Here is a 14,137-nt window from a genome sequence, read left to right on the forward strand (position 1 = left end):
TGCGGCGGCGGGCGGGGGCGGGGCCGGCAGTGGCGGGACGGTTCGGACGGCGGGACGCTGCCCGCTCCGCCAGCCGCGGCCGTTGGGAGCGCGCGGCCCCGCGCGGCTCGGGCGTGGCGGGATTAGGCGCTTCTCCTCGCTAAATCCTGCGCCGCGGTGAGGCCGCGGCTTTAGCGCTGCTCCCCCTGCCTCCCCCCGCGGCGCCCTGCCTGGCCGAGCCCAGCTAAGCCGCGCTAATCGCGGGCGTCCAGCTCGGCTGGGGCCGCCGGGCCTGGGCCCGATCGCGGGCAGCGCTCCCCCCTGCCCGTATTCCTTCTCGCCCGTGCGCGGCCATGGAGCCGCCGCGGCCGCGTCGCTACGCCTCGTCCTCGCCGCCGGGTCGCGGCGGGCGGGAGAACAAGGGGCTCCGTTGGAAGGGCCCGCCGGGGACCGGGAATGCCGATGGCCCCGAGGAGGCGGCGGATAGCAGGAAGCCCAAATTCGTAAGTATGAGCCGGTCCCGCAGTGGGGGTGCCCGAGAAGCGGGGCCTGCCGCGCCTGTGCCGAGGGGGCCCGGCCCTGCGGTGACACCCCCGTCTCCCCCCCGCTGTCCCTTCCGGGGCCAGTCGCTGCCTGGGTCAGAGTAGTCGCTGGCCGAGTGGGAATACGTGGCACCGTCAGGTCCAGATGGGCTTCGAAGGCTGATCCCGCCTGGTGGTCCAGCTCGCCTCTTGCTTGCCCGTGTGAAAGGACGCAGCAAATTTTCAGGTGTCTCCCGAACGCTTCATCACAAGGCTTCATTGCCTTTACTAGCTGCGTAACAGCTGTGGGTGCAAGGGAAGTAGAACAGACTTCCAATTCTTAAACGTTTTTACTTCTAATAGGACTTCGGTGTGTTGTTGTGGTTTGTTTTTTTTTTTGTTTTTTTGTTTTGTTTTTGTTTGGCGTGTTTTTTTGTAACTTTAGTGGTATAAACTCTACAGTGAAAAAAACATCTTTGAATTTAAGTCCCATAGTAAAGTTCTCCTCTGTAGGCCTGCTTTTACAAAGCTTTTGGCTAGCACAGCAAGAAATTGGGAAACTCAAGATGGCTTTTAATTGTTCATGATATTATGTATCTGCAAGATGTGCTCTAACCGAAAATTACCCAGAAATAACCAGTTTTTGTTTGGACATCATGAAAATTCCAAGCATTAGAGCTGGGACCAACATATATTCTACAGACCTCGTATCCACAGAATCAGCTGGGTTGGAAAAGACCTCTGGAATCATTGAGTCTAACCTACAACAGAACACCATCATGTCAACTAGACCATGGTACCAAGCACCATGTTCAGCCTTTCCTTAAGGACTTCTAGGAATGGTGACTCCACCAGCTCCCTGGGCAGCCCATTCCAATGTCTAATCACCCTTTCTGTGAAGAAATTTCTCATAATGTCCAACCTAAACATCTCCTGGTGCAGTTCAAGACTGTACCCTCTTTTCCTGTCTGTGGTTGCCTGGGAGAAGGGGCTGACCCCCATCTGGATACAGCCTCTTTTCACAGAGTATCTGCCACATGCAGAGGAGATGCATCTCGTGCTTATATTTAGGCAATGCATGTTGATCTTTGTTCAGCTGCGCCTGAGCCCGCCTGCTCTAAAATGTATTTATTATGCAACACAAAAGAAATATCATAGCACTTATAGACTCTTAATTCTTAGGTGAATTTGTGTAATTTCAGTACTTGAGTGTCTGGCACTTGTGCACAGGTTCAAAAAAGTTAGCCAATAAGTGGTATCAAATCTGGCCAGACCTGTTCTGAAAGGTCAGAAATGGCTCCTGGAATATTCCTGTTTGCTACAGTCTTTCTGTTCTGTGGCTGCAGAGGCTGCTGTTTGAAACACGTCCCTGTGCCTTTTTCTATGTTAGAATGGGCATATATGAAACTGACCAAGAGCTGTTTGCTTGGCTTTGAAAGTGGCTGTGTATCACTGGGGACCTGTGTTTAGTCATGGAGGTGACATGGCTGGACATGTGTAAGGCCCCTCACTTGATGAGGCTTTTAAAAGGATTTGTGGTTGTTCCTGTACTGTGGGTTAGAGACACAGGAGAAAGAGCAACAAGATACTCTCAAGAGGTCAGAAAAACGAAAAAGACATTACTGGCAACCTCAGAAAATCAAGGAACTTTAGCAAAAGGTTTAGTGCAACATTCAATCAACATAAAAATACATGTCAAAGCATTAACTTAGCCCATTTGATTTGGCAGACTTTAAGCCCGTTTGACTTTAAGTTACTGAAAAATTCTAAGAAGAAGGAATTAGAAGAAAGAGAAGAAGACAAAAAAAGATCTAGAAAAGGACACAGAAAGCTACCAGCTGCTGGGTTCCAGCAGTGCTTAGCTCATAGAAATTCCAAGAGGAGGTAGGGTCAAGACATGCTTGCCTTGTGTTCAGCTTTAAATACCCCTTGGCCTTCTGGGGCCTTTCCCCCAGGTGGGACTTCTGTTTGAAGTTGGATTAGGTGCTCCAGAGGCCAGGTGTGGTGTATTGCCTCCTTTGTGCCAAGGATTGGCAGCCCGTGTGGGGCTGGGATACAGGTCCCAGGAGTGTATGTGCAGAGCAGGGCATCACCTCACCTGCCCCTTCCCCCACACACATGCATCCCAAAATGCCTCATGACACCAGATCTTCCCAGTCTCTCACAACATGCTTTAGTATATGATCTGTGAGGAGAAACCTGTGTGGTGTGGCCACTGTAAAAGATTGGGTGGTGTTGTTGCTGTATGACTTGAGGGTTGGAATAGTCCTTTTGTGAATAGAGACACGGTTTTTTGTGTGTTTGCAGCTAACAAGAGCTCTGGGTCAAGAGGTTTTACTTATTACCAATACTTTAACTGCCAAGTTCATATGCAGATATCACAATGGTTTTCATTTTTTCCTCAAATTATGTGCTAAAACAGAAGTAGTATGTTGCCATCATGTTCAGTTTTGTTAACCATGTTAAAATGGCAGTACAATAGTTTATAGGGAGAAGAACATGGATAAAAGCCATTGAGCCTTTTTTTCTTAGATGAAATCTCATCTTTTCAGTGAAAGAAGGCCTTTTCAACAAGCAGGTGAGCTTGTTGGGCATATGTCTAGGCTTCCTAGGCTGTCCAAGGGTGATTTTGATAATGTTTCAATATAGGCATCAGCTATTTTGTTGAGGTCACAGTGTTGAGGTCACATCTACAGAAAATAAAGAGGGTCGAGTTTGGGATTCTGACTCAGTTGTAGAGCGTATATAATCATCTTGTTGGTAGGTATGGGTTTTGATAATTTTTATATTTTTGCCTCTTCCTGTTCCCCTACCTAGTTTCTCTTTAAGTGGGGATAGATGGGAATGTCCTTAATTCATGAGAATGCTTTGTCAAACTGCAATTTTCAAAAGCATTTCACCCTAACGATAGTCCTATTTTTCATCTTTAAATAATGTCTTAAAGTAAAGATTTTATCCTTGGATGTTGATAGGAACTGAAGAATTATGGACTGAACGTAGATTATATTCTAGGTGTGCCATTAACTCGATGGCTGACCTTATTGCTCTTTACAGCTGCTTGGAAGGAGGCTGTAGTGAGGTGGGGGTCAGTGTCCTCTCCCCAGGAACAAGTGACAGAACAAGATGAAAGGGCCTCAAGTAGCATCAGGGGAGGTTTAGATTGTGTATTAACTAAACTTTCTTCACTGAAAGGGTGGTCAAGCACTGGAAGTGGCTGCCCAGAGAAGTGGTTGAGTCACCATCTCGTAACATGTTTAAAAGATGTGTAGATGTGGTACTTAAGGACATGGTTTAGTGATGGACTTGGCAGTGTTTGGTTTATGGTTAGGACTTGATGATCTTACAGGTATTTTCCAACTTGACTTCTTTGCATTTAACTCTTTCTGTAATACTTTTTCAATGTAATTTTATTAGTTAAAATAGTTTTGTGCCAGAATGTGTAAAGCCTGGCTCTCACCCCTTTGGGCTCTCTGTAATCCAGTCTTAGATTTAGCCTGTGCCCTCTTCTCTGCTGGGGTACTTAAGAGTGCAATACCTCATGTTACCTCAGTTATATTTCTATCTTGTGTATGCTTGTCAAATTAAATTAGCTATTAGATTTATTGACCTCAAGTAATAGAGATTATGTGAGTGTAATGTTTCTTAGTGTTCAAGGCTTGGAAATAAGTTCCAGGTTGGACCCTTCCAGTCAATGCAGTGTATTGATCTGTCATAGTAGATATGCTAATCTGAAAAATAATTTGATTCACTGACAAACCTTGAGGTGAAATTGGATTGCTGGTTGACAAAGGTGACATCATTAACATGCACCTCCTTTTTTTTTCTCCCTTCTGAAGAAAATTATTTTCTAACTGAGGAAAATACTCTTTTTTTAAAACCCACTGCATACGAGGGGTGGCAAGGGGAGAAAGAGACATTGGAATCAGCCACTCTGTTTAGCCCTGTCAAATGAGGCCTTGAAGGACTCTTCCTGAAATAAACTAGCTTCTCAGAAGAAGTGAATGAGTTTTAACCCTCAGTTGTCTCGATTCTTTTGAAGAATCATTTCAAATATTTTTTTTAAGGAGTGATGGTTCATTTTAAAGCTCATGTCAGCATGACTTTCTTCAGCAAGGTCTAGGTTTTTAGAAGCGCGGGACTTTTAAAATGGTAAAAGAATTTCTGTGGTACTTCATACCACAGCTGTGGTATTTCAGCTAATTGAAAGCTCATGCATCCACCCTTGTGGTTTAGGACCTTGTAAAAAGAGGAAATCTACTGAAGGATGGCAGATACTAGAGAACTACCTGTTCTTTATGTATACGTTGACCGAGTAAGAAAATGCTGAAATCTGCTGGGGCAGGATGGGGTAAAAAGCAGTTTTTTGCCGCTTCCTCTTCATGAGTCACCCCCCTTGCATTAGAAATATCTGGAAATCATTATAGTGAGTGCTACATTATGTGGCTTCTAACTGCAGTTTATTGATACTACATCTTGTAGATACTAGTCCTCAAAAGATCAACTTCAATTTCTAGCTCAAATTAGAGATGTTTCTATTAATTTCAGAATACCATTGACCTGACTTCAGTGACTTTCAGGTTACATTTTTGATTAAGTTCTTTATGAAATTTATGAGTCAAGAAGGGTTTCTTGTTTACACCAATCTGTTAAAAATAGACAAATTAACAGTTGCATTTAACAGTGTCTATAAATCAAACAAAGATGTAGTTAAGGGGAAAAGCACTTCCATTTCTCTGGCACAGAGTAGAAAGGTAAGACCAATCTGTGTCAATATCTTTAATTACAAAGTGACTGAATTATTGCTGCAGTTATGCTGCAGTGTAAGACCTTGAATCTAAATTAGTCTTTTAAAGAAATGATTGCTGAACAGATGTTACCTAAAACACTTTATCGCAGCTTTGTAAAATTGTAAATTCCTCATGCTGTTATTTTTGTTGGCATGAATTAACACTGTGGGTTATGATATTAAATTTTAGTGCTGTGTTCTAGCACTTTGTTATATGATCTTACCTGTAAGCACCAATTTTGAGTTTAACTCATCAATGCCTAAAGAATATCACTCTATAGAACCTGTCGTGTTAACGTAGTTTTGCTCCTGATTGCTTTCCAGACTGCTTTCCAAGCAGCGGAGACAGAGTGTGTGATAAAGCCATTATCTAAATGCTGAAGTAGTACATTGGAAATTAAAAACAAGAAATGCTGTGCAGTTTGTAAATTGTGTTTTCAGATGGAGGTAGCAAAATTACTGAGGGAATATTGTTACAAAGGAGATCCTAAAGTGATAGTATTCACTGTAATCATCCAATTAACTTTTCTCTGAGTCTACAGGTTTCTTTCAATCCTTGATTCAGTATTCTACTTGTGTTTCTGCTGGAGAATATCCTTTGGGGGAAAAAACAGCTACTGTTGAATCTTTTTTTGGTGGTAGTATTAATGGAAATGTGTTCTTGCTCACTTTCAAGTTTACAAATGTGCAGAGGGGATTATGTGGTTATATGAACATGCCTAGTTTTTGTTTGTATTGTTTCAGTGTTCAGGCATAAGCTAGCTGGTTTTTCTGAAACTCACCTTGCTTAAGCCCTCCTTTTTTCATTTTTATTTTTTTTTAATTTTCTCATAGGCACATGCAGGCTGGAAGCTCTTTGTAATTTATCAAAGAACCTATACATGTGCATATGATTTGGAGGGGGTGTTATAAGTGGGTTTGTTTCTTTTTCATATGTAAAAAAGGCAAAAATGAATATCCCAAAAGATCTGGATTGTGTGTGGGTTTTTAATTTTTTTTGTAAATTGAAGTACTTCAAGGAGGTGGAGGACATGCATGTTGAAGTTGTTATTTAGTAGTCTGACATCCTGTTGCATGCCTAAAACCCCGCTCATATTGACAGGGGTGTATGGCACTATGCTTGTCTGTCTTCTACTTCCATTTATGATCAAAAAAATAATATTTTATTGGTCTTTCTGTCATGCTAACTGTGCCCATCCCTGCCAGCCATGGTCTAAGTTCAATATGTGTTTATACAATCTGCTTTCATTCAGAAAATCAGAAGAGCAGCATCACTTTGTGCTTATGCCATGGTGAAAAGACCACTTGTGGAGAATGTAGATGCTGATCCCTTTGGTTAAGTGCCAAAACTCTTAGATGATACAGACTATACTCAGTATTGTACTAGGCTAGTCTTCATTGGTTCCAGGCCACGCTGACCTGTAGTGCTGGTGGAAAAAATGCTGAAGACTCTCCCATGTGAGATGTCATTCTCCTGAGTTCTGATCCTGTTTTCCTGAACTGCTTGTACCACTCCTAGAGAGAATTTTGTCCGTAAATATGCATATGTAAAGACAGCGAAATAGATATAATGACACAAAAGATCAGACTAGTACTGTTGATCCAATTAAGTGGGATTTGTCATTGCTTTGCTTTGCTTCACTGTCTCTACCTGGACTTGACTGGGGTAATTATATAGGCAATCCCACAAGTTAGTAAATTCTATCTAGCAGATGAACTTCAAGTATATACTGCTCTTTGGATCTGCAATACAAAATCATCATCTTGTGTACTGATAACTGGGCAGCAAGATAATGTTGCCCCATCACCCTCCCTGTTTCACTCCCTCCTCCCTGCCATCTTTTTGATGCTGAGGCAATGAGATAATGCTTGAACTATGCAGAAGCTGTAGCTATGCAGAAAGAAGTAGCTACTTTGTAACAGGTTTTTCTGAATGAAGCACTTTTTGAGAAATCAGCAAATTTAACAGCACAAGCAAACTGCAAAAAGCTAACTGCTGGTTGAGCAGACAAGCTTATAGAGCATGTGCAGAAATAGAGGTGAAAAGTTCAAGCCCACAGAAGACTTCTGAGCCTTCATCCAAAACAACTGCCAGGAGGCTGATGACCACCTCATGCTACAAGGGCTTATGTAATCATGTAATTAGAAATTACATTACAATATGAAGCTTAGGAAGGTATAATGTGCACTTTAAGTAAAAAAAGTATAAAAGTTTGTACGACTCAAAGACTGGAAGAGTGAGTTTGTGGTGGAGCTATCCCTCTCACTCCTGCCATCAAAAAAACAAATACCTGCTCAATAGGCATTATACTGTGGAGTACTGGTTTCCTGCCTAGTTTTCAGGCATCAACATGACAGTAAGATTCTTTACTGTGAATATATATGAAGTCAAATAGTATCCTTTAGCTGGGGGGTATGAAGATTGCATCACACATGTCTTCATGACTCTTTTCTGTGTCAGGAGCAGTCACCTTGTTGCTGTGCTTGTGTTATGAGACTCAGCCCTTGTATCCTGTTGTACCTTTCAGCTTCTGCTTAAGACTTTCACTCTCCTTGGAATTTTGCCAGCTCATCAAGAACACTGTACCACATGCTGCATGTGTGTGCATATCTTCTGTCTTATGACATTGGTTATTTAACAGTATGCCTGAGGGATATCATCTCCCATAAAGGGTAATTCTGTCAGATTGCTTGCTTTCTTCAAAAATTATACACCTGTGCATTTCTTTTTCATTTGACTTAACTTTAAGTGAACTGCTTCTACTCAATTGCAAAACAATATGACCTCTTTTCCTCCATGTCTTAGACTAAAAACTAAGTTACATTGAAAAGTGCAATTTTAAAATTTAGTTATAGAAGTGTTTGTATAGCTGAAGACTAAGCAATGGTGTTACTTCTGTTCTTCTAACTGTAGGTGCTACTGATAAATCTCTCTTTCTGAACTGTCCTAATTAACTCTTTAATCTCCTCATGCTTTTATATATTTCTGACTAGAAAACACAGTGTCAGCATACTTAAAATATTGATAATTTGTTTTTCAGTTTTGCCTATCTGTTTTCTACATGATAAACAGACTAGAGGAATACCTGTGCATAGCTCCTATGCTTTCAAATCAATAATTTTGTTATTGTGGAGTAGTTCATGGAAGGCTCAGAATCTCATATAAATATTTTCATCCATTGCAAAGCAGTATTCTGTAAAATGACTTAATATTTTTAGCAGTGACTGAATATTATAGGAATATTACTTAAGTCATATTCATTTACTTGTGGGCCTGCATTTAAGGAAACCTGTTCACTTGAGCAGAATGTGTCTTTTGTGAACTGCAATATCTGAGCCTGAAAATAGAAATATGTCCCAGTGGTAGTAAAGCACTCTAGCCTCTACCTGGTCTTTACCTGACTCCTGGTCTAGTTATTTTTCCCCTTACTAGAAATGTTTGGCCTGTCAAGAATAAAAATATGCTCTTGTTCTTGAGTCACAGCACTCCTCTAAATGCAATGCCATTAAAAGATAGTGTGGTAAGTTTCTTTGTTGTGATTGTTGTTATTAAGACCATGTGTAATGTTCCATATCTCTGTATCCTTGAATGCTATAGAAGATGAGTAATGCCGTCAACTGATTTTACTTTGTACATCCTTGTCAGAAGACAAGGATTTGGTGAGGAAGGAAAAAGAGAAGCCCAGTTCTGTTTTAACCAACTCCTTTGATGAGAAGCATTGCAACATAAAGTTCTCTAAATAAGTATTTAGAGATGTGTTACAGCAAGTCATTCACCCTTTTAATATTGGAGTGCTAAAAGAGCTGAACATTAGATTGTTGTTGGCATGGAATTTCTTCTCCTTTATAAAAAAAATCTCTACATTCATCACCAGTGTTGATATTTAGATCTGGTTGAGTAGAGTTTTAGCACTTGTTTTCAAACTAGACTCCACAACTTTTTATGAAAGAAATGCTGACATTTTCAGACTTCTGTACTCTAGGTATCCAGTAAGACGAAGACTTTGAGACAAGACTTGTATCTGTATATTGAGTTTGTTATACCATTATGGTGTCCTTAATTGGTTGTGTCCTAGTCTTTTTTCACTAAGTAGTCCGATGACTTGGGTCAGTGGGGTGTTCTGATATGCAAAATGGGAAACTTTTCACTTTTTATCATAGTATATTGCGCTGCTGAATTTCACAACTTAAATGAAAAGTAAAGTACTGGCTTGAACTATCCCACTAACTTCTGTCTTTTTCAAAGAATAAAACCTGACTCTGAAATTGCCTGGTTACCTGAATGATATGGAGCAATTGCAAAACATCCAACATCTGTTCTTAAGTGGAAATGAACCTGATGTTGTTGCTTTCCTGTATTTTTTTAGTGGAGTGTACATGAGTTTGACATGAATCTTGACTTTCCCCTCAAAGCATAGAATGCAGATGGTTTTCATTCTAAGCAGATTGTATAATCTCCTGCCATGTTAGAGGAGCTCCATGATGGTATTTGTGCATTGCTTAAGGGTTAGTGATTTAAGTAATCTGTATGAAAAAGGAATACATTTTTGTGTCTTCTCTACCTAGTTACAGTGTCAGACCATATGTGTGGTTTCTCTTGCAGTTTTGCTCATGTAAGGATAGAAGTATTATACCAAACCTTGCTAAATGCAAAGATATGAGAGTTTGCAAATGACACGAGTTAACACTGTCTTTGTAGATATTTACCAGAAAGGGAAAAATAAGTAATAAACCCCAGTTCTATATAGCAGCGTGTGGGGCAAGAGTCTGATCTACCCCTGTGGTAGAACACCACAGGAGAACACCAGTGAGAAGACTGGGATACAGGGTTGGAATATTTTCACTTAGTTGTTGTTTTCATTTATTACAAATCCTCTCTTATTAGGACATGGAATGGAATTACGATGAAGGTTCAGTAGTGACCTAGCACCTCTCTTAACAATTTTTTTTTAATAGTAGGACTTAGTTTGTCACTGAATACTGTGTTTCCTTGCACCTCATTTGTGTTTTATTTTTAACTTCATAACCATTCATCAGACACTTCTTAGTTTCTTGACACTATTCAGACTAGAGCTATTGTGCAATAATATTTGACTTAACACAAATCGTTCTTTAATTCTGAGGGATGAGCTTGAGATGTCAGAAGTAATGATCACAGTCACAGAAGCATTAAAGTTGGAAGCCTCTGAGATCATCATCATTAACTTAGCACCACCACTTTGACTGCCAAACCCAAGTGTTACGTCTCTGCATGCCTTTTGAACACTTCCAGGGATGTTGATTCTACCACTTCCCTGGGCAGCCTGTTCCAGTGCCTGGCTACCCTTTCAGTGAATAATTTTTCCTAATATCCAAGCTAACCTCCACTGGTGCAACGTGAGGCCATTTCCTCTTGTTCTATTGCTTGTTAACTGGGAGAAGAGACTGACCCTCACCTTGCTATAACCTCCTTTCATGTTGTTGTAGAGAGTGATATGCAATTATTGTTGACTTGGTGAAGAGTTTCCAAATCGGCTTAATTAGGATATAGTCATTGACAGTTGCAGTGGCTGTTGCCAAGCTGTGCACACTAGGCAGAGAGCGGAGTCTAAGACAAGGGTAAGAGTCTATCTCACTAAGTATGTGACTTCATATTCTTGATATTTTCCTGCCAAGTCTGTTCCAACATCCACCTCTTCATAAAAATGATACATGGGATCCCTGCAACACTGACTCACCAGTCACCAATGTTCTGTGCTGCTCTTTGGTTTTGTGCAAGAGCTGTATATCCTAGCACTTGCTGTGTTTGTAAATGTGCAGTGGAGAGCAAATGTTGATTCAGAAACTGCTGTTTTGAGTGATCTGTAGAGTTTTTGGACGCTATTATTATTTCATGCTTAGTTCAGTTTCTGCTCACAAGTTCATGTTCTTTGCCACACAGAGGCATTATTTGAGACTGTTGAACTATGTGAGTAGTTTGAGTGTGCAGCTTGATGGCTAGTTTTGAACTTTTGAGGAGCTCTGTGTTCTTCTGTTGAGTTTGAAATCTCTGGATGATTTGCTGTTTGTGTCCTTAAAGCCATCTTGAGAAGACACATCTCTAGTAGCTGAATTTTGTGCCGGTCATCTGTATATTTAGCTATAAAATCTAATTTAGTTATGAAATATGATAAAATACAACTTTATTTCAAGCTCTGCTTGGTTCATATTCTTCTGATATTCTGTTGGAGGATCAAATGGAAGTTTTTTAAAATCTGTGTACCTTGCTGTGCATTGTAAACCAGCAAGGTACAACTTGCCAAGAAACTTGATTCAAGTGTCAGGATTCAACATTGTTCAACTTGCATGTGATTTTAAATAAAAGTAATTATAACTGAGATTTTTTTTTTTTACTGAAAAATTTTGACATGACTGCTTTCCTGTTTGATTTACAGCACTTAAATATCAAGACACTGACAGATGATGTGGTAAGACAACTTAAATTTTACTTTGGATGTGCTAAACAAATAACCTTACTGCTAATGTAATAGAAATAACCTTACTAATACAAGAAACTATCTTAACTTTGAGGATAATTTAGTTAATTGGCAAAGTCTCGCTGAACTGGTAATTATCTGTAACATAATCAGTATGAGTAGCAAAAATGTATGGACGGCTTTGAAGTATGCTCTAATCACAGCTAAATGAGCCTGACACAGGTAATTGTGCCAATCTACATGCAGTATAGTTATCTGTGATTGCATGTTTAATATTAAAGCTACTTAAGCTGCATGGCTAGCTTAAAATAACATGTTTAACAAAGTAACATTTACTTGTGAAACTCATTATTGCTTGTTCAAACCACTTTAGTATATTCAATGTCATGTTTTAACAGTGTTTCTCAAATTTGCTCAGAGATGAGGTTCTGTATCCAACCACAAATCAGATTTTTTTTCTTGCCCTTGAAGTTACCTTTTCCACTTCCTGTACTAATCTTATGTGGGTAATACTATTTTTTCTTAAAAGACATAATTTTACAAAGTATTTGAATTTGCTTAGGAAGTAATGTTTTGCCATCACCTAAAGGTCAGCTGTTATGACTTTAGTGCTATACGGAGTTCTTGCTGAAGTACTTGTGTGTAGTTAGGAGCTGAAGTGCAGAGAGATTTATGCCTCTCAATCCTAGTTTGACTTAAATAATCTGTTTCTATCATTGGATGGAAATTGTTATTAAGAAATTTCAGTCTGACTGGCTGATAGTACAAGTTTGATTGTATAAACATGTGTTTATCTCGGAGAGCTAAGGAAATGTTATCAGGTCTCTGAAAGCAAAAGTATTTTTTGGTAACTAGAAAACATGTTTTGATAGTGTCATGTAAGGGTTATGGTTGGGATGCACAAGATCTTGCTGTTAGTTCTTGTGATGTGCTTTTTATTCCTCTTAAAGAGGCTAGACTGCTGCCTTATTGTACTTCTCCTTTACAAAGCTTATTGGATTTGTCCAGCTTGTAATCGTAACCCCAAAAAGTCAGCAGATTTATTGTGGATTTTTGGCATAAGGACAAAAAAACCTGTCAGCTTTTTGTAGTAAACAAACTTTTCCCCAACTCCTTAAATTTCTCAGAGCATACCAAAAGCGTCTTTACAGGGTAATGAAACCTCATTTGCAGAGTAGTACCAAATTGTTCTTATGAATATATATTTTTAAAAAGAGAATTTACAGCTATTGAGTGAAAGGTTAACAAAAATCGTAAAAAAAAATTGTAAAGAAAACAACACCACAACATTTGAGATGTTTTAAATACATGTAAAGAGGGATATTCTGGTAACTTGCAGCATCATGGAATGAGGATATGCTTTCAGATGGACGCTTTATCTCTCTATTTCAGTTTTCTGTTGGTTTACTCTTTTCTGTGTGTGATTCTGGGACAAGGACAAAATATGTAGAAAGAGAAGGAAAACAAATTGAAGGTGTAAAATTACTTGATTTTGTAGTTTTCAATTAAATAATGTATTTCCTTCTTATGGGCAATCATTTGCATGTTAACTTCCTGCTGCATTATGCTTTATGATATATTTCCCAACCCGTTTTTTACAAATACAGTTATATGTTGGTGACCAGGAGCTTTTTTGTTTTAAAATTCAGGTATGTTAGCAGCATGTTGAGAATCTAAAATGCAGACTGCTTTTCAATATTTAAATTGGATTATTTGTGAGCTGCTGCTGTATTGTCTGCTTATAGTGACAAATCCTCATTAAGTTCAGAAATACCTTGCTTTTTACACATGTGCTTTGTAGAGGGGTTTTGTGACCCAGGTTCATGATCTGGCACTTGGCCATATTGAACTTCAGGCTGCTATCCTCAGTCCATTGATCCAGCCTGTCCAGATTCCTCTGCAGTGCCTTCCTGGCCTCCAACAGATCAACATCTGTCACTCAGTGTGATGTCATCTGCACACTGACTGAGAGAGCACTTAACCCCTTTGTCCAGATCACTGATGAGCATAATATACAACCTACAACCCCAATACTGAGCCTTGGGGAGCCCCACTTGGTAGATGTGTGACTGGCTACCAGCTTAATGTACCTCTCCCTGGATTCAGCCATCCAAACAATTTTTCACCCAGCAAAGAATGCACCTGTCCAAGCCATGAGCAGCCAGTTTCTCTGTGGGAATGCTGTGGGAAATGGTGCAAAATACCTTAGTGAATTCTAGGGAGGCACCGCCCACAGCCTTTCCCTTATCCACTGAGTACGTCAAATGGTCATAGAAGGAGATAAGGTTGATCAAGCAGGACCTGTCTTTCCCAAACCCGTGTTGGCTGTCTGGTAGTGCTGTACATTCTGTGTGATGACACTCAGGATGATCTGTTCCATGACTTCCCCTGGTAGC

General features: G+C 40.0%; 1 protein-coding gene across 7 annotated transcripts in view; it reads left to right on the forward strand.

Moving 5' to 3' along the window:
* Positions 1-13: 13 nt before the first annotated feature.
* The window catches only part of DIAPH3 (diaphanous related formin 3), a 203,669-nt gene continuing 189,545 nt past the window's right edge, over positions 14-14,137 (forward strand). For 4 of the 7 annotated variants that reach the window (XR_015284566.1, XR_015284565.1, XM_086881142.1 and 1 more), the window contains exons 1-2: positions 16-482; positions 11,700-11,732. Coding sequence is in view for 3 of the 7 variants with exons in the window: in XM_086881142.1 (XP_086737268.1) it covers positions 333-482; positions 11,700-11,732 (183 nt within the window). In the remaining 4 variants the exon portion in view is untranslated. Of the gene's footprint in view, positions 483-11,699; positions 11,733-14,137 lie in introns of all 7 variants that reach the window. The other 3 variants (XR_015284568.1, XR_015284567.1, XM_023932632.2) reach the window with 1 other exon arrangement.

Source organism: Cyanistes caeruleus, chromosome 3, assembly GCF_971803275.1.
Source record: "Cyanistes caeruleus chromosome 3, bCyaCae1.hap1.1, whole genome shotgun sequence".
Lineage (NCBI taxonomy): Eukaryota > Metazoa > Chordata > Aves > Passeriformes > Paridae > Cyanistes > Cyanistes caeruleus.